The 19,907-nt window shown below is 53.5% G+C and overlaps 1 protein-coding gene across 1 annotated transcript in view; it reads right to left on the reverse strand.

Moving 5' to 3' along the window:
- Positions 1 to 2,433: 2,433 nt before the first annotated feature.
- The window catches only part of LOC124525467 (ATP-binding cassette sub-family A member 17-like), a 76,781-nt gene continuing 59,307 nt past the window's right edge, over positions 2,434 to 19,907 (reverse strand). Inside the window, exons 23-31 of the mRNA XM_047097846.1 lie at positions 16,356 to 16,514; positions 13,642 to 13,820; positions 12,916 to 13,041; positions 11,928 to 12,122; positions 5,034 to 5,221; positions 3,830 to 4,000; positions 3,373 to 3,563; positions 3,160 to 3,233; positions 2,434 to 2,649 (exon numbers count right to left, since the gene is read on the reverse strand). Of these exons, the coding sequence (XP_046953802.1) occupies positions 2,434 to 2,649; positions 3,160 to 3,233; positions 3,373 to 3,563; positions 3,830 to 4,000; positions 5,034 to 5,221; positions 11,928 to 12,122; positions 12,916 to 13,041; positions 13,642 to 13,820; positions 16,356 to 16,514 (1,499 nt within the window). The remainder of the gene's footprint in view (positions 2,650 to 3,159; positions 3,234 to 3,372; positions 3,564 to 3,829; positions 4,001 to 5,033; positions 5,222 to 11,927; positions 12,123 to 12,915; positions 13,042 to 13,641; positions 13,821 to 16,355; positions 16,515 to 19,907) is intronic.

The following is a 19,907-nucleotide window of genomic DNA, read 5'->3' on the forward strand; positions in this document are numbered from 1 at the left end:
GCGAATCGTGGCTCACCCGTCCCTCGCACCGGACATCGTCCCTGTCTGGCCCCGGCCGGTCCTCACTGCCCCCCGGGAGCCCTTTCCGAAGTAGCAGCGCCCACCCGCTGGCTTGACTGGCTGCGGCGCGTTGTGTTCTTTCGGGGCGCCGGGCAGGAGCCCCCCACATCCGACGACAAATAAAGCCTCCGGGGAGAGGCGCTGGGTGGAATAGCAGCTCTCCTCAAGTCAGCCGCCACCTCCCCTCTGTCCTCGACCCTTTCCGCCCTGAACCACCCAGCCGGGCACACACACACAGGGGCCATGGTGCCAGTCTGCAGCAGGAGACAGAGAAGGAGACGGTCACACGGGGTATGAGAGTCTATTAAGCTTGGCGCTGCTCCCCAAATGTCCCAAGTTCCGCACAAAAGCATGAGGAGTCGGTGGTGGCCCCTTCAGATTTCTCATCCTTACCTCTTTGGTTACTGTTTTCTGCCTTGTTATTGTGTTGTCCTGTTCCCCTGCACTGTGACTTTGTTGCTGGTCCCCCTCCAGGGCCAGAGGTGTGCCCTTCCAGCCTAGACACCTTGAGGGGATGATGAGCCATTCTCACTCCGCCCAGTCCCCTGGGGAGCTCCAAACCGTGTCCCTCAGCTGTCTCCTCTCCTTGTTCTTTATGTCTTTATCATTTTATTCACCAGGAGGTAAAGTTCTCTCATTTAAAAAAAAAATTTTTTTTATTAACGTTTATTTTACTTTTTTGAGACAGAGAGAGAGCATGAATGGGGAAGGGTCAGAGAGAAGGAGACAGAGAATGGGAAACAGGCTCCAGGCTCTGTCAACACAGAGCCCAATGAGGGGCTCGAACTCACGGACCGCAAGATCATGACCTGAACTGAAGCCGGCCGCTTAACAACTGAGCCACCCAAGCGCCCCAAAAGTTCTCTTCATTTTCAGCAAACTGTGGGCCCTCGCCCCCATTCTACGCCTTGGCAGGAAGAGCCCTGGAGGCCCGGCAGAGCAACGAGCCACTTGCAGAGGATGAGAAGGGCCCATTTCCCACTGGACATCCACTTGGGAGGGTGAGACAACTCACTGGAAAAGTCAGGGGCTCAGGGAAGTTCCTGGCTGGAATAAGATGGCAGTTGAAGACGTGGGGGTGAACGAGAAAAAAAATTCAAGGGTGGCCGGCTGCAGAGGCGGGAGTGAGCCACAGTGAAGTAGGCCGAGAGCCTGAGGGGTCCCACCATTCAGTGAGAAACGAAGAGGAACCTCCAGAGGAGAACCAAACACAGCGGCCGTGGGGGAGGGAGAGCTGGGGGGGGGGCTTTCATCAGGGGGGACAGGGAATACCATGAAACGTCACATAGCAGTGACACGGAGAAAGGATGGAGAAATCAGTGGGTGTGGCAGCCAGGGATGTGCCGGTGCTGTAATTTGGGGTGAGTGGTGATGGGAGGTGGGAAGTGTGGCAAGTGTGGTCGGGGACCGCACCACTTTCCCCACTTTTCCCCTCAGCCTGGCTGAGAAAGCAGGGAGGGAACTACTTGCAAAGGAGGAGCTGAGGGGGCTTTCCAGAAGGGACAGGTGTGACCATGCCGGAGAGAGAAAGGCTACAAGATGGGCGTGTCTCAGAGCAGAGTCCTGGTGACAAAGGGCGGAGCCACATGTGTCCGTGCTCTTGGCTTGAGGGCGTAGTGGCCTGGAGCACACAGGCCTTAGCTTTGTGGTTCTCACACGCGAGATGCATCAGCACTTGTGAACACAGGGTGCTTACAACACGGCTTGCTGGGGCTCACCCCAGAGATTTCCGGTTTGCCAGGTCCGGGGTGGGGCTCAAGGATCTGAATTTCTAACAAGTTTCTGAACGATTTAGAAGCTGCTGCTTAGGAGCCCTCCCCTTTGAGAACCTCTCCCTGAACTGAATCTTGGCCTACTACATGTTGACTCTGGAAAGTTGACCCTAAGTTCCAGGTTACTCATCTGAGTAACACTTCATGGGCTGATGGCAGGATCACATGCGGGCTTACCCCTAATATTTGTAGGGACCGGGACAGAGTACAGATGAAGCTGCACAAATCCAAGTATCGAAATAAAGGAAAATTGTTAGGTTGGCAAACTCCTCAACCTGTTCTCTTCTCTTACCTGCAGAAGGTGCAGTGTCATGACAACTGTGGTCACCCCCAGGCCACTGAGCCTTGAGGAGACATGGCAGGGGGTCACCTGAGGCTGCTTCCACAAGCCAGGTCTCAGTGAGGCCTCGGGCCACTCAGGTGGGACTCAAGGGGATCTTTTCCCACGGCAATGCACCTGGGCCGTCCACCAGGCCTCCGAGGTGAGAGGTCCCAATCTGATCTAGAGCCCCCCCCCAACCCTCGGCCCCGAACTGAGCTCACTGGGTGTACAAGCTATCTTTGTACCCCTTGCAGCCCATGGCAGGCTGCACACTCTTTATTACAGCAAGACAGGTTTTGAGGGAAGTGGGGAGGGAGGCTGGGAGGGAGGCTGGGAGGGGGGTGGAGCTGGCTTTGCTTGCTCTGGTTTCTTTCCCTCTTGGGTAGGGGGCATAGGGCAGGTGAAGCTCAGGAAAATATCCTCCAGGGAGACTTGGTTGACAGAATAGTCGTCCAGCATGAATTTCCTCTTGGCTTGCTCCAGAATGTCAAACACCTGTGGGAAGGAGGGAGGCCGCTGTGGATGATGGGCACAAGGGAGGGGAGGAGGCAACAGAGGGTGGAAAGAGGGAGTATCTCTAGGGGTGGGATAAGGCCCCCAAAAGGCCCACCGCTTTTTCAGCTACCCCCAGAGCACCGCCCCAGAAGTGAGTCCTAGGGAGTCCAGCTGCCTGAGATCTCAGGGAAGGGTCCCTGGCTGGGGACAGTGCCAGAAGGCAGAGGCCCTGATTGGATCTCTGGCTTGCTGTGGCCCGGGGCACGTGGCATCCCCTCTCGGGCCCTGCTCCCCTCTCTGTGAGGGGAGGGGCAGGAGGAGCTGATCTCTGAGGTCTCTTCTAGCTCCCACATCCTATGTTCTATGAAACCCACGTGAATGTTGCCCTGGAGACGGAGAGAACCTGCGGCAGCTTTGAATGCAACTTACATGCAAGAGGGAGAACAGGTCACCCCAGAAAGCCCGTGACGTCCGAGGTTTGCTCCCTCTGATGCCCAGGTATGTGCTCACCTTGGCCCAGCTGAGGTCCTCCCCGGGCAGGTGGTAATGGACCATCCCTTGGTGCTCGTCCTCCAGGACGCTGCCTGCACGAAGGAGACGCCGTGTCCCGTGAGGGCCGGGCTGTGGGGGCCAGGGGAGAGCTGCCCGGGACTCTGGAATCACGGCCCTCCTCCTGGGGGTCGCGGGCCCGGGACTCGGCAGGGAGGAGGCACGGAGACATACCTGGGAAGGTCAGGTTCACAAACGCCTTGAACTCCTCCAGGGCCTCCTGCCGCCCTTCGCTCCGGACCTTGGCCCGCAGGGAGTAGCCGCTGCCTAACTTGCTCTTGAGGTGCTGTGGGCTGCCCAGGCACTTGAACTGGCCCTGCACCATGATGGCCAGCCGGGTGCACAAGGCCTCACATTCTTCCATGCTGAGGAGAGGGGCAGAGGTCTGACACGGGGCCGGGGGCGCCGATGCCTGCCTCCCACGTCAAAAGCTCATGCGGGCGGGCCGGTGTTGTCGGCCAGATCGAGCTGTTCCCGATTCCCGTGTTCGGAGAGTGGCCCACATGGTTAAGCCCGGGGACTTTCCTCATCGACTCTGAATCAGCTTCTGGTAGGTCTTCTGTCCACCTAGCCCCTCCCAGCCAGCTCTTGTCCTAGCTCTTCCATCGACCTCTAGAGACCCCGGCTCTACCTGTGGGTGGTGAGAACAATGGCCTTGCCAGACTTGCGGGCTCGTGCCACTGTGCCCCAGAGCAGGCGCCGGGCCACGGGGTCCATGCCAGTGGATGGCTCGTCCAGCAAGACAACTGAAGGCTCTCCAATTAGGGCGACGCCAGTGCTCAACTTTCGTTTGTTGCCACCACTGGGGACAAAGTGGGGAAAGGTTGGGGTGAAAGGCAAACATCAATCAGGGGTAGCCCAACACTCCCCATGCGTGGGTGCACACACACACACACACACACACACACACACGCGCGCATGCGGGCACACGCACATGCGTGCATTTTCCTTTCAGTTCAGAAAGTACTCCCCAGCCTCTAATGGAGCGTTAGTAGTGTGGTGCCCTAGTCCCCCACCTTCCCGTGAGGTTGCATTGTGACTTGGCTGTCCATTCAGTGTATAAGCCATTGCCCTGGGCACAGGGACACGTGGACACATGGTGAGCACATGCTTGATGAGTCTTCTTTGAGGGTCTCTGCAGTGTTCGGGGAGTAAGGGCAGAGGGCCATTTTAGTAATTTTTTTTAAGTGAACACATAGCATTTACAGTGCGCAAAGGGATGTTTTAAACTTTGCAAATGTTGACTCATTTAATCTACCAAAAATACAAGGAAGTACAAAAAGCTGCTTGAAATCAACATCAGAGGGGGATGAGCCAAAGATGACAGTCACCTGACCCCTGGGCAAGTCTGATTTCCCAGCCCCTGGCGGGGAGGGGGGGAATACTGCCGCGAACCGCCAGGGGGCGCTGCACACAACCCCAGCGGGTCCTGGGACGGAGGGGAGGGGTCGTGGCCCTGCTTGGCCAGCTAAGCCAAACGAGTTGCTGAGTATGGGTGGCAGCGGAAGACTGAGGCTTCTCAGCAAAACGTGCGCAGTTCAGATGCCTCAGACGCAGCAAGATAAGGTCGTGTGTGAAACGGGAGGCTGCCAAAAATCAGAAGCCCTCTGCAAAGTGGCAGGTGCCATCTGCTTGTGCTCAGCCACCCACCTGCTAGGGGGCCAAGAGGAAACGGTGCCTCAGGGCAGCCCGGGCCATGGTCCATTCTTACGCCCCCCACAAATCCACACAGTGGCAGGGACTGCCCTGCGCTGATGGCCCTGGCCCTGCACGGAGGAGAGCTGGGCACGTCTCGCCGGTGGAGGTGGCGGGACCGAGGGAGCCCCAGGTCTCACCTGTAGGTCTTCACCAGTTTGTCAGTGTAGGCGTACATGAGTAACTCCTCAAGAATTTGTTCCACGCAGGTGCCGATGTGGCGCTCGGGGATGCCCCGGATCCGGGCGTACATGACCAGCGTCTCCCAGCCCGTCATGTGGTTGAGCAGGGTGTCAAACTGGGGACAGTAGCCCACCCACTGCCGCACCTGGTGGGGGGGAGGCACGTCAGAAGGAAAGCCGCCCGCTGCACGGGGGGCCCGGATGCCTGCCCTGGCCTTGCACCCCACCCCCGGCTCCTGCTCTGCCCCGTGCATCCCCACGTTTGCCATGTAGACAGACTTGTGCCCGGCTGCAGCACTCGCTGACGGGGTCTGTGGACGGGACACACGAGGGGCCCTTCTGCCTGGCCAGCATGAAACCTCAGTGCTCAGCGCCTGCCTGTCTCGTGCCCTTCCAGGTATCATGTCAGTAGAAGATGGTTAATTTTTCCCCCTTATTAGACATATAAGCTACAAATAGGTTTTCTTTATATTCACGTGAAGACTACCAGGACCTGGCGTGGTCAGGGTGGTGTGCACCACCAGACATTTCACAGACGTGTGCTCTCCGCAGAGGACCAATCGCGTATTGTTTTTGCCAAATGTATCATCCCATGTCTACCATTTTGCAAGTTACTTTTCTAACTCAACATTATGTCTTTTTTCTTTCATGTTTGTTTTTGAGGGAGAGCAAGAGAGAGTGCAAGCAGGGGAGGGACAGGGAGAGAGAGGGTGATAGAGGATCCAAGCAGGCTCTGTGCTGACGCAGGGTTTGAACCCACGAACTGTGAGATCATGACATGGGTTGAGGTCAGACGCTCAACTGACTGAGCCACCCACGTGCTCCTCAACATTATACGTGAAAGATCTTTCTCAGTCAAGAAATGCCATCCTACCCCAACTCAGTTTAACTGCTACTTAGCCATTAGGGGGAGGTTTCTAGATTTTATGTAGCTGTTTATAAAAAAAAAGTCAGGCACATGTCAGTTATTTCCAAGGTTCTGCCTTTATAAACTTGGGGTGAACTACCCTGGTTTGCGCCCATGGTCAGGTGCTCCCCTGGAGTACAAGACGAAGACAGTAGGGAGCCATTTTTGAAAAACAACCAATGCTGTCCTTCCTGTCTTCCCGCTAAAGATGCCAGACTGCTCTGGACACCACCGTCTGGGGCGGGGTGAGCAGCTCTGACCGGGTGCAGACCTGAAAACCGCCTGGATGGAGTGAACTAGGGGACAACGTGCCAGGACATCCCACAACCGAGGGCAGGGCTCCCCCTGAAGACAGACGCCACCGGGCAGGAGCAAAGTGCCGGGAGGAAACACGGACTTGACAGAAGAGGCTTCGAGCATCTCACTATGAGACATGAAGATTTCTGGTAGGTTGCCTTCATTGGGTGATCTTCACCTGCCGTTTCTTCTATTTCTAGTTTGCTGAAAATTGTCTATGATCGTGTGTGGGATGGGGTTCCTATCAAGTGCTTTTTCAGCATCTGTTGATAAATGGTTCTTTCCCCCGCTTTGATCTACTAAGGTAGTGATTTCTGTTGGTGGGTTTTTTGCTCTGGAGCCTTACTCATGTTTCTAGAGCAAACCTGACTTGATCATAATTTTTATTTTCTCAACTCCTGCTGGATTTACATCAGTAATTTAGGGTGTTTATGTTTTTCGTGAAACTGGTCCCTGGCTTGTTTTAGATACTGTCCTTGCCTGGTTTTACCAGCTCCCGAGCTGGGCAGTGCCCCGGCTTCTCTCCCAAGCTTCTGCAGCAGGGCTTCTGCTACAGGGACATGATCTGCTCAGTGGTGGCTGGTCCTGTCCAAGAAGGGGTAGATCTTTGACCTTCGTTTCAGGTCTCTACAGGTTTTGGTCTGTACAGGTTTTCTATCTCTTGAAAGAGTTTGGGGGTAGAAGGCTTGAGAATGTGATGTGATCTAGAGAAGAGGAAGGAGTGTGGTGTTTCTTACACACCTGACTTGGCAGTAACCTGCTGTCTCCACGGGTCGGCTGGGTGCTCACGGAGCCCCACTCGGCACTCGGTGGTGCTGTGGACCGAGGACGACCCCTCGTTGGAGCCAGATAATTCTGGGGCAGTGAGCAGGTCTCACAGAAATGCAGATGGACTCTCGGGAGTCACAGCTGACGCTTGGAACACCAGCACATCCTGCCAAGAATATATTTTAGCAAATGAAAAGAATGCTTGAAAGTACTTGTCCAGATCAAGGGTGGCAAGCAGAAGGCTCACAAAGGGGGAAGAGCAAGGAGTTTGCTGCCGAGAGGGATCCGTGTGGAGTTCCCGGTGGGAAGCGCAGGAACGGAGGTGCAGGCTTAACTAGATTTAAATTCCACGTTTCTACTGGTGAGGTCACGTAGACAGCCAGGAGGTGATGTGCAGATGGGCTCTGGGAGGACTGGAATCCGATTTCCGGGCAGATGTGTTGTGTTGTATTTTAATTTAATTTAATTTAATTTAATTTAATTTAATTTAATTTTATAATATGTATATGTATTCTATGTTTTTATGTTTATTTTTGAGAGAAAGAGCGTGAGTTGGGGAGGGGCAGAGAGAGAGGGAGACACAGAATCCGAAACAGGCTGCAGGCTCCGAGCTGTCAGCACAGAGCCCGATGTGGGGCCCAAACTCATAAACCGTGAGATCATGATCTGAGCCGAAGTCAGACTGAGTCACCCAGGTGCCCCCTTAACATTTTTTTTTATCTTGAGTAGTCTCTGCACCCAACATGGGGCTCAAACTCATGACGCTGAGATTAAGAGGCACAGGCTCCACCGACTGAGCCAGCCAGGTGCCCCTGATATGTGGCCTTTTCTAATTGGCTTCTTCCGGTGAGCATCGTGTCTTTCAGGCTGTGGCACGCGCATCAGCATTTCATCCCTTTACGTGGCTGAACGTTGTTGCATCGTACGCGTGGATCACGTGTTGTGTATCTGTGGATCCACTGATGGACCTTTTGGCTCCTGTGAAAAATGCTACTGTGAACATCCACATGCAGGTTTTTATATGGATGTAGGTTTCCATTTCTCCAGGGTTCACGCCTCCGGGTGGAGTTTCTGGCTCGTGTGTCGACTTTGTGTTTCATCGTTTGAGTATCTTCCTGGATCATGTTTTCCTTGGGGCCTTCAGTCACTTTGTATTTAACATACTGACTGATGTATTTGGATGTCGGTCTGCCCACTTTTTCAGGGCTGAGTGTTCCATGTATTCTCGTATTCTGTGTTCTTCTTTCTCCATCACTTCTCATCGTCGGTCACATTATTGTTTTCATTTCCCTACAGTCCCCCTCTGTGGCTTATTCCTGGCCCCCATTCTTGTGCTCGGGGAGGAGCAGAGAGAGAGAGAGAGAGACAGAGACAGAGACAGAGACAGAGACAGAATCTGAAACAGGCTCCGGGCTCTGAACTGTCAGCACAGAGCCCAATGTGGGTCTCGAACTCACGAACCATGAGATCATGACCTGAGCCGAAGTCGGACACTTAACCGACCGAGCCACCCAGGCACCCCATTAATATTTGTATGTATTTTAAACCTCACGAGAAACTATTGTTATAGCTTTGTTTAATCAAAACTCATATGTTCCCCCCCCCCCACCTTTCTTTAAATCACTCTTCAATCCTTTCTGCATGACTTTGAGCTTCCTTCAGGGATGATTTTCCCTCTGGGTAAAGGTGGCTCTCATTTATTATCATTATTTGGTGCACATACACTGGTGATCAGTTCTGTCAGTTTTTGCTTATCTGGAAACGTCTTCTGACCTTCTTTTTACAGCATGGCTTGACTGCATGTATCATTCTGGGCTCGTCGTTAGCACTTGTGTCATTTGTAGGGTGACATTCTGTCGTCTTTTGGCCTCTTTCCTTTCTTTTTTTTTTAACTTTTTTTTAACGTTTATTTATTTATTTGTTTTTTTAAATTTTTTTTTTCCACGTTTATTTATTTTTGGGACAGAGAGAGACAGAGCATGAACGGGGGAGGGGCAGAGAGAGAGGGAGACACAGAATCGGAAACAGGCTCCAGGCTCTGAGCCATCAGCCCAGAGCCCTACGCGGGGCTCGAACTCACGGACCGTGAGATCGTGACCTGGCTGAAGTCGGACGCTTAACCGACTGCGCCACCCAGGCGCCCCTTAACGTTTATTTTTGAGACAGAGAGAGAGAGACAGAGCATGAACGGGGAAGGGGCAGAGAGAGAGGGAGACACAGAATCGGAAGCAGGCTCCAGGCTCTGAGCCATCAGCCCAGAGCCCGACGCGGGGCTCGAACTCATGGACCACGAGATCATGACCTGAGCTGAAGTCGGACGCTTAACCGACTGAGCCACCCAGGCGCCCCTGGCCTCTTTCCTTTCTGTTGAGAAGTCATCTGCTGGCCTAAGTGTTGCTCCTTCCAAAGTGGGTCCTCCTGTGTTTGTGGTTCAGTAGTTTTATGATCATGTTCCTAGGGATTTATTTCTTTTAATTTCTCCTGCTTAGGATTCATAGGGATTTACTTATTTATAATTTGATGTCTTTCATAAACTTGGGAACGTTATAGACATTAAGTTTTCAAGTCCCACTTTGCCTCATATTTGTGTCCTTTCCATCTGAGACTTCAGTTACACATACATTAAACCTTTTCACCGCATCCTCTGTATCAGATTATTACGTATGGCTGTAAAACACATGACTCCAAAACATAGCTGTAGTTTGTTAGTTATTCGGTGGTTTCTGCAGGTCAGATCGTGAATCTGGGGGCAGCTTGGCTGGGTGGTTCTGGGCAGGGTCTCTCATGAGGCGGCCTTTAGGCTCTCTGCCGGGCCTATGTCACCTGAAGCCTGGGGGATCTGCCTCTGAGCTCCCTCTGGTCGCGATGGGCAGGCCTCCGGACCGTGGGGCCGTTCCCTCCACAGGGCCCTGTGAGCGTCCTCTTGATGTGGCAGTCAGCTTCCAGCAGCCTGAGGGATGTGAGGGAAGGGGCGCATTCCAGACGGAAGCTGTGGGCTCTCCTCTCAGCCAGTCTTGGGGCTGACACCCCATCTCTTCTCCACCGTGTTGCTGGTTGCATAGACCCACCCTTGGCCCAGCATGGGAGGGGCTGCTCAAGGGTGTGAATCCCAGGAGGAGGGTCCCTTGGGCTGTCTCCACTGTGTGTCATGTTCCTTGCCTTCTCCTGGGTAGCGTCTGCCCTTTGACTCTCCAGGCTTCACTCTGTAATATCCTTCGGAGGCGGGATTTTGTCTTGTACGTGGACCTGCTTATTTTTTATTGCTCACCAAGCAATGCTTTGGATAACTGTTTGTGGAAATCATTTGAAGCCACAGTGATAGCATTTCCTCCCAGAGAAGATGGACGTTTGCCTCCAACAGGCGTCTGGGAGCACTGGCGGCTCAGGGTTCCGTCAGCCCCGTTTCGGGGACTGAGACCAGGCCAGGCCTTTGTGCGATCCTTGGATGAGCTTGTCTACATGTAGCTCGTGTCTACAGCAGGGTGCAGCCTTGGGGGTCCACCCTCTAAGAAAGGATGCGCTCGCCCGGAACTCAGTGCCTGTCACTTCGGCGCCAAGAGCGGCACTCAGCTCCCAGCCGTCCGGGCCGGACCTGGTTGCCTCCCTGGGCCTCTCCCCTCTTCCCTCCTAGCTCAGTCTTTGCCATCTTTTCAGCCCCCTGGAGGTGTTTTCAGAATTTGGTCCTGTTTTTCTAGTTATCACCAGGAAGGCGGTCAGAGATACGTACTTTGCTGTTGCCAGAAGCCTGACCTGTAATTTTTACAATGGTAAAAAAAGATAAAATAGCAGTAAATGTTTCACAGCCGTGAGAGGCTTATGTTGGCTGTGGTTGTCTGGCCAGGCTCTGTACCGGGCAATACACGCTCTTGAACGCGCCTGTGTGGGCACTTCTGCTCTCTCTCTGAACACGGTTTTGGTCACGGACTCTGCAGCTGATTGGAAGAACTTCCCAGTGACACGGTGGCTGGTGCTGTGGAGTGCAAGTTCAACTATGCTGCCGCGGGTTGGTCTCTTCCTCCGCCTTCCGCCGCCAGCTACTGCCGTGTCCCTCTCCGCTCCCTGCATGGTGGGGACTCACTCTCGTGACCAGAGCTCCTGGCCACTGAGAGTCCTGGGCCCAGCACAGTTGTTAGCTCGTCCAGGCCATTGTTGAGTTGGTGCTGGTAGTTGAGGTGGGGACTCTGAGAAGAGGATCGGGTTCGAGGGGCTCATCATGTAAGTTTGGGTTTAAACTGGGAGACGTCTGAGTAAGGCCGACTAGGAGGCGTGCGTGTGCAGGTCTGATGCACAGGGCTGTGGTGGCTACGGGGGAGGCCGAAGACAGGGGGGTGGGGGTGGGGTAACGACCAAGTCAGGCAGGGGCGGCGAGTATGGAGCAAGAAATACAGAGGGCTGGTGTTGCAGCCCTGAGGAGTCTGGGAAAGAAGGGTCATGGTGGGAAGAGCCAGAGGAGAGGGGAAGGCTGCAGCTCTCAGGGGGGACAGTCCGCATTATGAGATGCCCCGCAAAAGGCAGGAAAGGCCAGCCTGGAGGCTGGAGTGGCCTCACACGCGCAGGGGAGCGGCCGCAAGTCTGGAGTGGCCTCACACGTGCAGGGGAGCGGCCGCAAGTCTGGAGTGGCCTCGGTGTGTGCAGGGGAGCGGCCGGGAAGCTGGGTGGACGCGGGACCGTTTGGGAGGGATGTGGAGGGCTGTGAGCAGTCGACACCAGAGATAGGGAGCTCAGAGAAGAGGTCTAAGGGGGGCCGTGGGGCTGGGAGGCACGTATAAACCTGATCCACGGGGGTCTTCTGAGACCAGGTGCACCCCTGCGTCACACCCCCAGGTGCACTTTCGCGGCCCCTCCTCCGACACAGCTACCCCGTCCCGGTCACACCCTACCTTCCTGAGGTGAGAGCTGATGCTGAGGCCCCTGATAAAGGCGTCCCCAGAGGTGATGGGCTCTTCCCCGGTCAGCATTTTGAAGATGGACGTTTTCCCAGCTCCGTTGACACCAAGAAGGCCAAAGCACTCCTCTGCCTGGACGGCGAAGGACACCTTGTTCACGGCTAGCAGGGGCACCTTCCTGCCGTAGACCTGATGTGCCCAAGACAGAAGGCGCTCGGTGAGGAGGCCGGGGATCAGCAGCCCGGAGCCTCCCCTGTGCTTGTCACCTCCATTCTGGGGCAGGTCCCGGCTGCCCTCGGGGCCCATGGGCCGGTGTGTGCCAGGCTTGGCCTTGCCTTCCCTCCCGGCAGGGTGAGGGAAGTCTGCTCTCCTTTTTCCCCTGCGAACCCGGAGAGCCTAGTTCTCCAGGATAAGCCTCTTCCCTTCTGTCCTTAAAGCATAACCCCTTCGATGTTGCCTGTGTTGTTGGTTTGTTGGTTTGTTTTGGCCACCAGTGACTACAAAGCTACAAAGTTCCTGGATGTTTGAAGGGTCTCTTGGTAAAATTCTGGCCGGAGCTCTGGGGCAGACTAACCAGGTTTGCTCTGAGCTGTCTGACACTTCCCCAACACGGGCTCCCCTGCAAACTGCCTTCTAGATCCTGGAGAGGGTCAGCCAGTCCTGTCCAACCTTGAAGCTTCCTGGGGTTTGGGGCTCCGGTGCCCTCCCACGCTAGGCCCTCCTGTCCTGCAGGGGACCCCCAAAGATGCGACGGAGGGCTGAGGTGCTAACGCCTGTCTTTGGGCACTCTGGGTGCAAACAAACTCGGATGCGGTTCATTCACAGAGGACGCGCCCCTGCCAGTCTGTCTCAGTCCTTGGCGGCTAGAGCTAGCAGACAGGGCCCCTCCCCCGCCCAGGCAGCAGCTTCCTTATCAAAGGGCCACCCGAAGAATGGTCTTCGCCTTTGGGATTCTTTGCCTTTGGGGCACGTCTGATGTTACCTTTGACACGTCTTTAAGAACAAGTGGGTTTTCCTCACGCAGCTTTTTCAAAGAAGTCTGGACCATTTTTGCCTCCTCTTGCACATCTTGGTCTCTGGGCACGGACGTTACCTTCTGCAACATTACCTGCTTTCCCCAGACAAGGGTGGGAAGGGTGAGCGCTTTTGCGAGGGCGGGAGGTGGAGGCCTCACGCACACCCCACCGCCCCTTCCCCCGGGGCCAATGTGGGTATTCCGGACCAAGCTCACAGCCGTGTGGCCAGGGTATGGTGGATGTGGAAATTCCACGTGGCTTTTCCTTTTGGGAAAAATTCAAAGACTTGAAGCCTGGGGATGTGAAGGCACAAGTCCATTTTCTAGAGTTTCTAAAGTCCTTGTGGGACTTTTGCCTCTGGAAGATTCTCAGACCAAGAGCTGACAGAACAGACCTTTCTCCTATCAGGATCCTGGAGGAACGTGGGGAAGAGGCGTTCCGGAAAGGGGACTGGTTTTGCTTCTGCTCGGCTGACCAGCGTCACAGGAGCCAAGCCATCCCTCCCCCTTCCCTGTCCCTCCAGAGCCACGGGGGTCCCCGGCACTGGCTGTCACCCCCTCTGCCCTGGGGGTGGATTACGGTCTCCAGACTCCCTCAGATGCTGAGAGTCAAGGCCACTCCCGACCACAAACAGGAGGCCGTGAGCCAGCCCGTTCACCCGTGCTTCGAGAGTCACTCTCTGACCCACTTACCGATTCTTGCTTCCCGTTGAGGTCAGAAAACCTGGCTTTCAATTCCCGCAAGACATTGGTTTCAATGAGGAAAAGCAGGATGAGGTACACAGACCCCAAGATGGCAAGGGCTGCCAAGTACTTCCCCATCCCGAGGGACTCCCAGGCGTAGACGCTCTCCTGGACCGTGTATCCCTCTACTAACGGGGAAAAAGCAGGTGTTACCAAACTTTGGGTGGTTTCCCGGCTCTTCCTCACCTTCTACCTAGAGTGGGCAAATTTCTACCAGAGCAAGTACCATTGGAATGCCACATGTGCGTCACCAGTGCTGTCACCACATCCCGGCAGATGGTAAACATGAACTACACTTTGCTTTTCTTGGGACAACCCATCATCTGTGCAAATAATGCAGTAAAATCAAGGACCTCGCCCTGTCCACGTGACAGCTGTTTGAAATGCAAGATATTTATGCGTTTGGTTCTTTGATCTGTCTTCAGTCCCCTACAGCTTCAAACAACCAGTCACGTAAAAACATTTGAGAGCCTCTATTCCCCTCTTTTTTTTTTTAATTCTTAGAAAATATTTTCTTTTTAATTTTTTAAATGTTTATTTATTTTTGAGAGAGAGAGAGACAGATCGTGAGCAGGAGAGGGGCAGAGAGAGAGGGAGACACAGAACCCGAAGCAGGCTCCAGGCTCTGAGCTGTCAGCACAGAACCCGACATGGGGCTCGAACTCACGAACCACAAGATCATGACCTGAGCTGAAGTGTGATGGTTAACCAACTGAGCCACCCAGGTGCCCCCTCTATTCCCCTCTTTTTAATCTGATCTGCTTTAAGATTTTTCTTTTAAATATGTGTATTTTATTAAAAAAATTTTTTTTAATGTTTATTCTTGAGACAGAGAGACAGCATGAACGGGGGAGGGTCAGAGAGAGGGAGACACAGAATCCAAAGCGGGCTCCAGGCTCTGAGTTGTCAGCACAGAGCCCTATGTGGGGCTCGAACTTATGGACTGTGAGATCATGACCTGAGCCGAAGTCGGACACTTAACCGACTGAGCCACCCAGGAGCCCCTAAATATGTGTATTTTAAAATTATGCTGTAAATACACCCTGGGGAAAAGGAACACGGACGAGGGAGAGAATAAAGTTACTTCTCCACTCACCCAAACTGTTGTGATAGTTTTGTTTAATCTTTCTACCCTTTCGAGATACGATCTTTTACAATATAAATGGAGTGATGCCGTGCATTATTTTCTCCAACTCACTAGTTTCATTTAATAATGCGTAATGGACATCGGCCGTATCAGGATGCAGAGATCAAAATAATAAAGATGTCTGGCGATGGTAAACACAGGGACAGTGATAAGAACCAGCATTATTGCAAGTCGGCTTTGTAACTCCGCTTGTGGTTTTCTACACCACCGAAGAAACTGCATAAAAACAATGACCACTCCATGATTCTGGATACACAACACACAGTCACTGAAAGGGAGTGGGTACGGGTGGTATAGGAGCAGTTTTTGTGTTATGGAAGTTAAGCTCGCGCAAACTCAAAATGCAACGTCAGAACCGAAGGGTGGGTGGTGACCACAAAGAAGATAGCTCTAGAATACACATGAAAGGAAGTAAGAAATTAAGCCGTTTCATAGGAGGTACCTAGGGTAGTTGAATTCACAGAGTTAGAAAGTGAAATGGTGGCCGCAGGAGGGGGCATCAGAGTTTCATGGGGACAGAGTTTCGGTTGTGCAGGGTGAAAAAAGAGACAGGGGAGCCTGGGCGGCTCAGCGGGCTGAGCGTCCGACTCTGGATTTCAGCTCAGTTCATGATCTCTTCGTTTGTGAGTTCGAGCCCCGTGTTGGGCTCTGCAGTGACAGTGCAGGGTCTGCTTGGGACTCTCTCTCTCTCTCTCTCTCTTTCTCAAAATAAATAAATGAAACTTAAAAAAAAAGTTCTGGAGACGGACGGTAGCAATTGCTGCACAACAGTGTGACTGTGCTTCATGCCGCTGAACTTATGCTCACAAACGGACAAAATGGTGAACTTTATATACATTTTGCCACAATTGAAAAAAATAGATAATTTTGCAAGGTGTTGGAGAGCATGTGGACAAATCGGACCCGTCTTATATCGCTGGCAAAAATGTAAAATGGGCACAGCCACCACGGAAAGCAGTTTGGTGGCTCCTCAAAGAGCTAAGCCACATATTCGCTCGTAGGTATGGACTCCAGGGAACTGAAAACACGTCCACGCAAAAGCTGGAACGTGGATGTTCGCGGCAGCACTATTCATAACTGCCAAAAAGTGGAAACAGCCCACGTGTCCATCACCGGATGAATACACGAACAAATTGTGGTCCCTTCACACAATGGAATAGTATTCAGCCGCAAAAAGGGAACAAAGTACTAATACCTGCTACAACGGACGTGAACCTTGCAAACATTACTCCGAGTGGAAGGAGGCACGCATAAAGGACCATGTACTGTGTGATTCCATTTATATGAGATGTCCACAAGAGGCAGATCCACAGAGACAGAAAGTAGATTCTGTGGCTGCCAGGGGCTATGGGGAGAAGGGAATGGGGAAGGAGTGTGAATGGAGGGTGTTTCTTTTTGGTGAGATGGAAATGTTCTCGAACTGGGATCGTGGTGTTCCTCGTACAGCCTCGTGAATATGCCCAGACCCGCTGACTTGTATCCTGTAGGAGAGCGGATCTCCATTTGCGATACTCACAAAATTTATTACACTCAGACTGGCTCAGGTTCCTGGTTTTGCATAACTTCTGGAGTCCGTAGTTGTAGTATAAGTTGAAGAGAGCCATTCCCAGGCAGTGGCCAGGGAGCATTAGGAAGGCATGATCCAAGGACTCCGAGACCCTGGTGCGGCCTTGGTCTGTGAGGGTGACAGAAAATAGTAACTCTCCTCGCAGCAAGGAAGAGGGCATGTCCCCTAGCACACGTCTCTCCGGGCTAGCTGCCTGTCTATCTACGCCAAGGATCTGATGTCTGTATCTGTTGTCTGTATCTGTATCTGTTATCTCTCACCGCACTGTCACGCCCGGCCCCAGACCAGAGACCTGGTTCCCCCTCTGCGGTCACTCAGCCCCCACGCCGTGAACAGTTGTCTTCTGCAATGCTGCTTGAGCCTGCGTTTCACCCCCACTCCATCTGTTCCTGCAGACGTGTGCCAAAATGCTTGGTGTGATTTTTGGGAAACCCAGCAAGAGCTCAGCTGCCTCGTGAAACGCATCTGCGGAAGGGGTGAGTTTAGAGGCCGGAGGGAGACACGGTTTACAGGGGAGCTGGGGCCTGACCGAGGGTCTGGTGGGCCCGCTGTGAGGTTGTCTGAACGTCATGGTACCAACGGATAACGAGACTCGGGACCCGCCTGTATAGTTTGTGGAGACAAAACCATCATTTGCGATGCTGTACGTCACCACGTGCCTGGAAAGGCCACAAGAATCAACCAAAGAAATGAAGGCAAGGTGAGCCAATTGGCTGGTTGTGAAGTAAATATGCAGAAACTGGGGCCCCTTAGAGGTTAAGAGAAACCGATTTCTAGATTTGTGTTACGTTAAAAAAACAGAATACCGAACGAGGTTGTAAAGAAATTGAGCTACATTTAAAAAATGTTAAATGTTTATTTACAACAAATAAACAAACGTGTTCTGTAAAAGCAACATTCTACACCTAAGCTTATTACAAGAGGACGGATGTGTGGTGCATGCACGAGGCATGGTCCGGTACTGGACCGTGTTGATAGTTCACGCACGCCGCTGAGTCCCGCCACCATCCCCCCAGTCCCCGCCCCACCTCGCCCCGCAACGTGCAGCCCCAGCACAGTGTCACCGACAGAAAGGAGGAACCGAGGGGCGGGGGTTGGGGCTCTCATGTCACACTTTGTGGCTCCAGACCCACGGGGAATTCGGGGGAGCCCAGGGACACGTGACTTGCAGATGGCCTGGGGAGAGGCTGAGCCAATTATACGAGAGGAAAGAAACTATACTCTCAGGACTTGTGTTTAGAGCCTTACCGCTTTTGGGTATCGATCTGTGAAATTCTTGCCGGGCGTGGGGGGCGGCCACTGGGGTGCATGATGAGTTGAACTTGGATACGAGGCGTCTCAACCAATGTGTGCTGGCCGCTGAGACACGGCCCACACAAGGGGCAGGAAGCAGAGTTTAGGGCCACCCTTATATGCTCGCCAAGGTGTGGGTACCCGAGGCCCAAGGGTTATGGCTCCAGTGACCAGGCTTGAGCTGCACCTGAGATGGTAACCTGGCAGGACAGCTAGGAAGGTGGCAGAGTGACTGGGAGGGAAACGCAGAGGACCATGGCCTCCTAACTTTCTCTCTTTAGAACTTTAAATTTGGAAATCTAGCCTGGAGGCTGAGGGGGAGGGGGAGGGGATAGCTGCCTGAACCCCGGCCTTGCAGCCCCCGCGTGGGTGGGGTCGATGGGAAGGCTTAGCCACTACACACACAAGGTTTGCGAGCGGCCTAGGAACCAACAGCCTGGCGGTGTCTCCGGGCCCTGAGCGGGGCATGGTTGGAAGCTGAGCGGGGACACCCCCTTCCCCCCAGCTCACCCTAACCACAATCGGAGAAAACATCCACAAGCAATGCATCTAACTGAAGAAGCAGATATTCATGGCTCCTGCTTACTTCCCTTTCTTCTTTCTGGATCCTACCCCAAAGCTGCTTAAAGCCCAAGCACGTGGTCGCGAACCATCCTCCGTATCTTGCCCCCCACCCGAAGGCGACTCTTCTCCGCTGCACTCTGGGGCTGGACCCACTCCTTTCCGTGTCCTGTACCTTCTGTCCTGCTTTGCCCTTTCACCTTGCTGGCCTGTATCTTTCCGCTAGCTTTCCAAGAACGAGACGCAATGGGTCACGTTTCTCCCGGCTGTGTCTGAACGTGCCTTGATTCTGTCCTTCTGCTTGGTTGAGACCGGTGAATGGAGCTTAGAACTTGTCCGCTAGGAGGCATCTGGATTTAAGGCGTGGGTGCTCTTTCCTTCAGTTTTGGATGTTTGATGGATCCCTTCAGTCGAGCTTGGTTTGTTTCCAACTCTGGGAAATCTTCTTGCTTATTTCTTTAGTGAGTTCCTTAAGCCCACCCTCTCGTTGTGGAACGCTTCTCCATTCGCAGCGTGGCATCTCCTGGACTCTCTCACGGCACCTGCCTTCGCTCACACCTTCCTGGTTTTCCTCCTGTCTTTTTGCTCTACTTTCTGGGAGGTCGACAGACCGTCTTCCAACCCTTCTGCTATATGTTTACGTTGGCAATCAGTTCTTTCTTGCCCTCAGAGTTTTTCTTCCTCATGGAAATCTGCTGGTTTTTTAAAAATGTTTAATTATTTCTGAGAGAGCGAGAGAGAGTGAGAGAGTGTGCGCCCACGCGCACGAGCGAGTGGGGGAGGGGCAGAGAGAGAGGGAGACACAGGATCCGAAGCAGGCTCCAGGCTCCGAGCTGTCAGCACTGAGCCCGACACGGGGCTTGAATTCACAAGCGGCAAAATCATGACCTGAGCTGAGTCAGACGCTTAACCCACTGAGCCACCCAGGTGCCCTGGAAGTCTGCTGTTTAATAGATGCAGTCTTTTCCGAAATGGTTGATTTGTTTCCTGCATTTCCCTGCCCCTGTATTTCATTTTTGGTCTCCGTCTTTTCTGTGGCTGCCATCCTCAAGTGTTCGGCGGCCTCTGCCTATCTGTCCACAGAAACCAGAGGTGCCGGGAGGCGAGTTGCTAGCTTTGTGCCTGGGGGCTGGGCGACATTCTGGGCAACCAGGCAGGGACCAGTCCGAATGTGTAGGTCTCTTTGGCAAGCAGGTTCAGTTTGTCAAGACGCGGGTCTCCGCCTTCCGGGGTGACTGTGTGTCCTGTGCTTCCCGCTGGGGATATGGGAGCAGGGACCGTGGAGGTGCCACAGACCATTCTCTGCGCTACCTTTACTCCCAGGCTTCTCCGGGCTTCTGCGGTGCTCAGTTAGGTCCTTTCAGCCATTTTCCCTCCAAATGTCCTTTGGATGCTGCTTCAGCACAAATTCATACACTTTCATTTCCTTTGCTGTCATTCGAGTAGAGTCTCAGGACAGGGAGCTCAGATTTAGCTTTATACTCTTGTCTGTGTGGACTGCCGTGGTGACAGCAGGAGCCCCCAGGGCGGGCGTATGGTGGCCAGGGTCTGGTCTCTCTAATGGTGTCCCTTCTCAGGGGTAGGGATGGGCGTTCTTTCCCCCAGACCAGAAGTGGAGTTCTTGTCCTGTCCCAGCCTCCTTCCCCG

This window comes from Lynx rufus, unplaced genomic scaffold, assembly GCF_022079265.1.
Source record: "Lynx rufus isolate CCGP_SWC_20201006 ecotype Redwood Valley unplaced genomic scaffold, mLynRuf1.p SCAF_43, whole genome shotgun sequence".
NCBI lineage: Eukaryota > Metazoa > Chordata > Mammalia > Carnivora > Felidae > Lynx > Lynx rufus.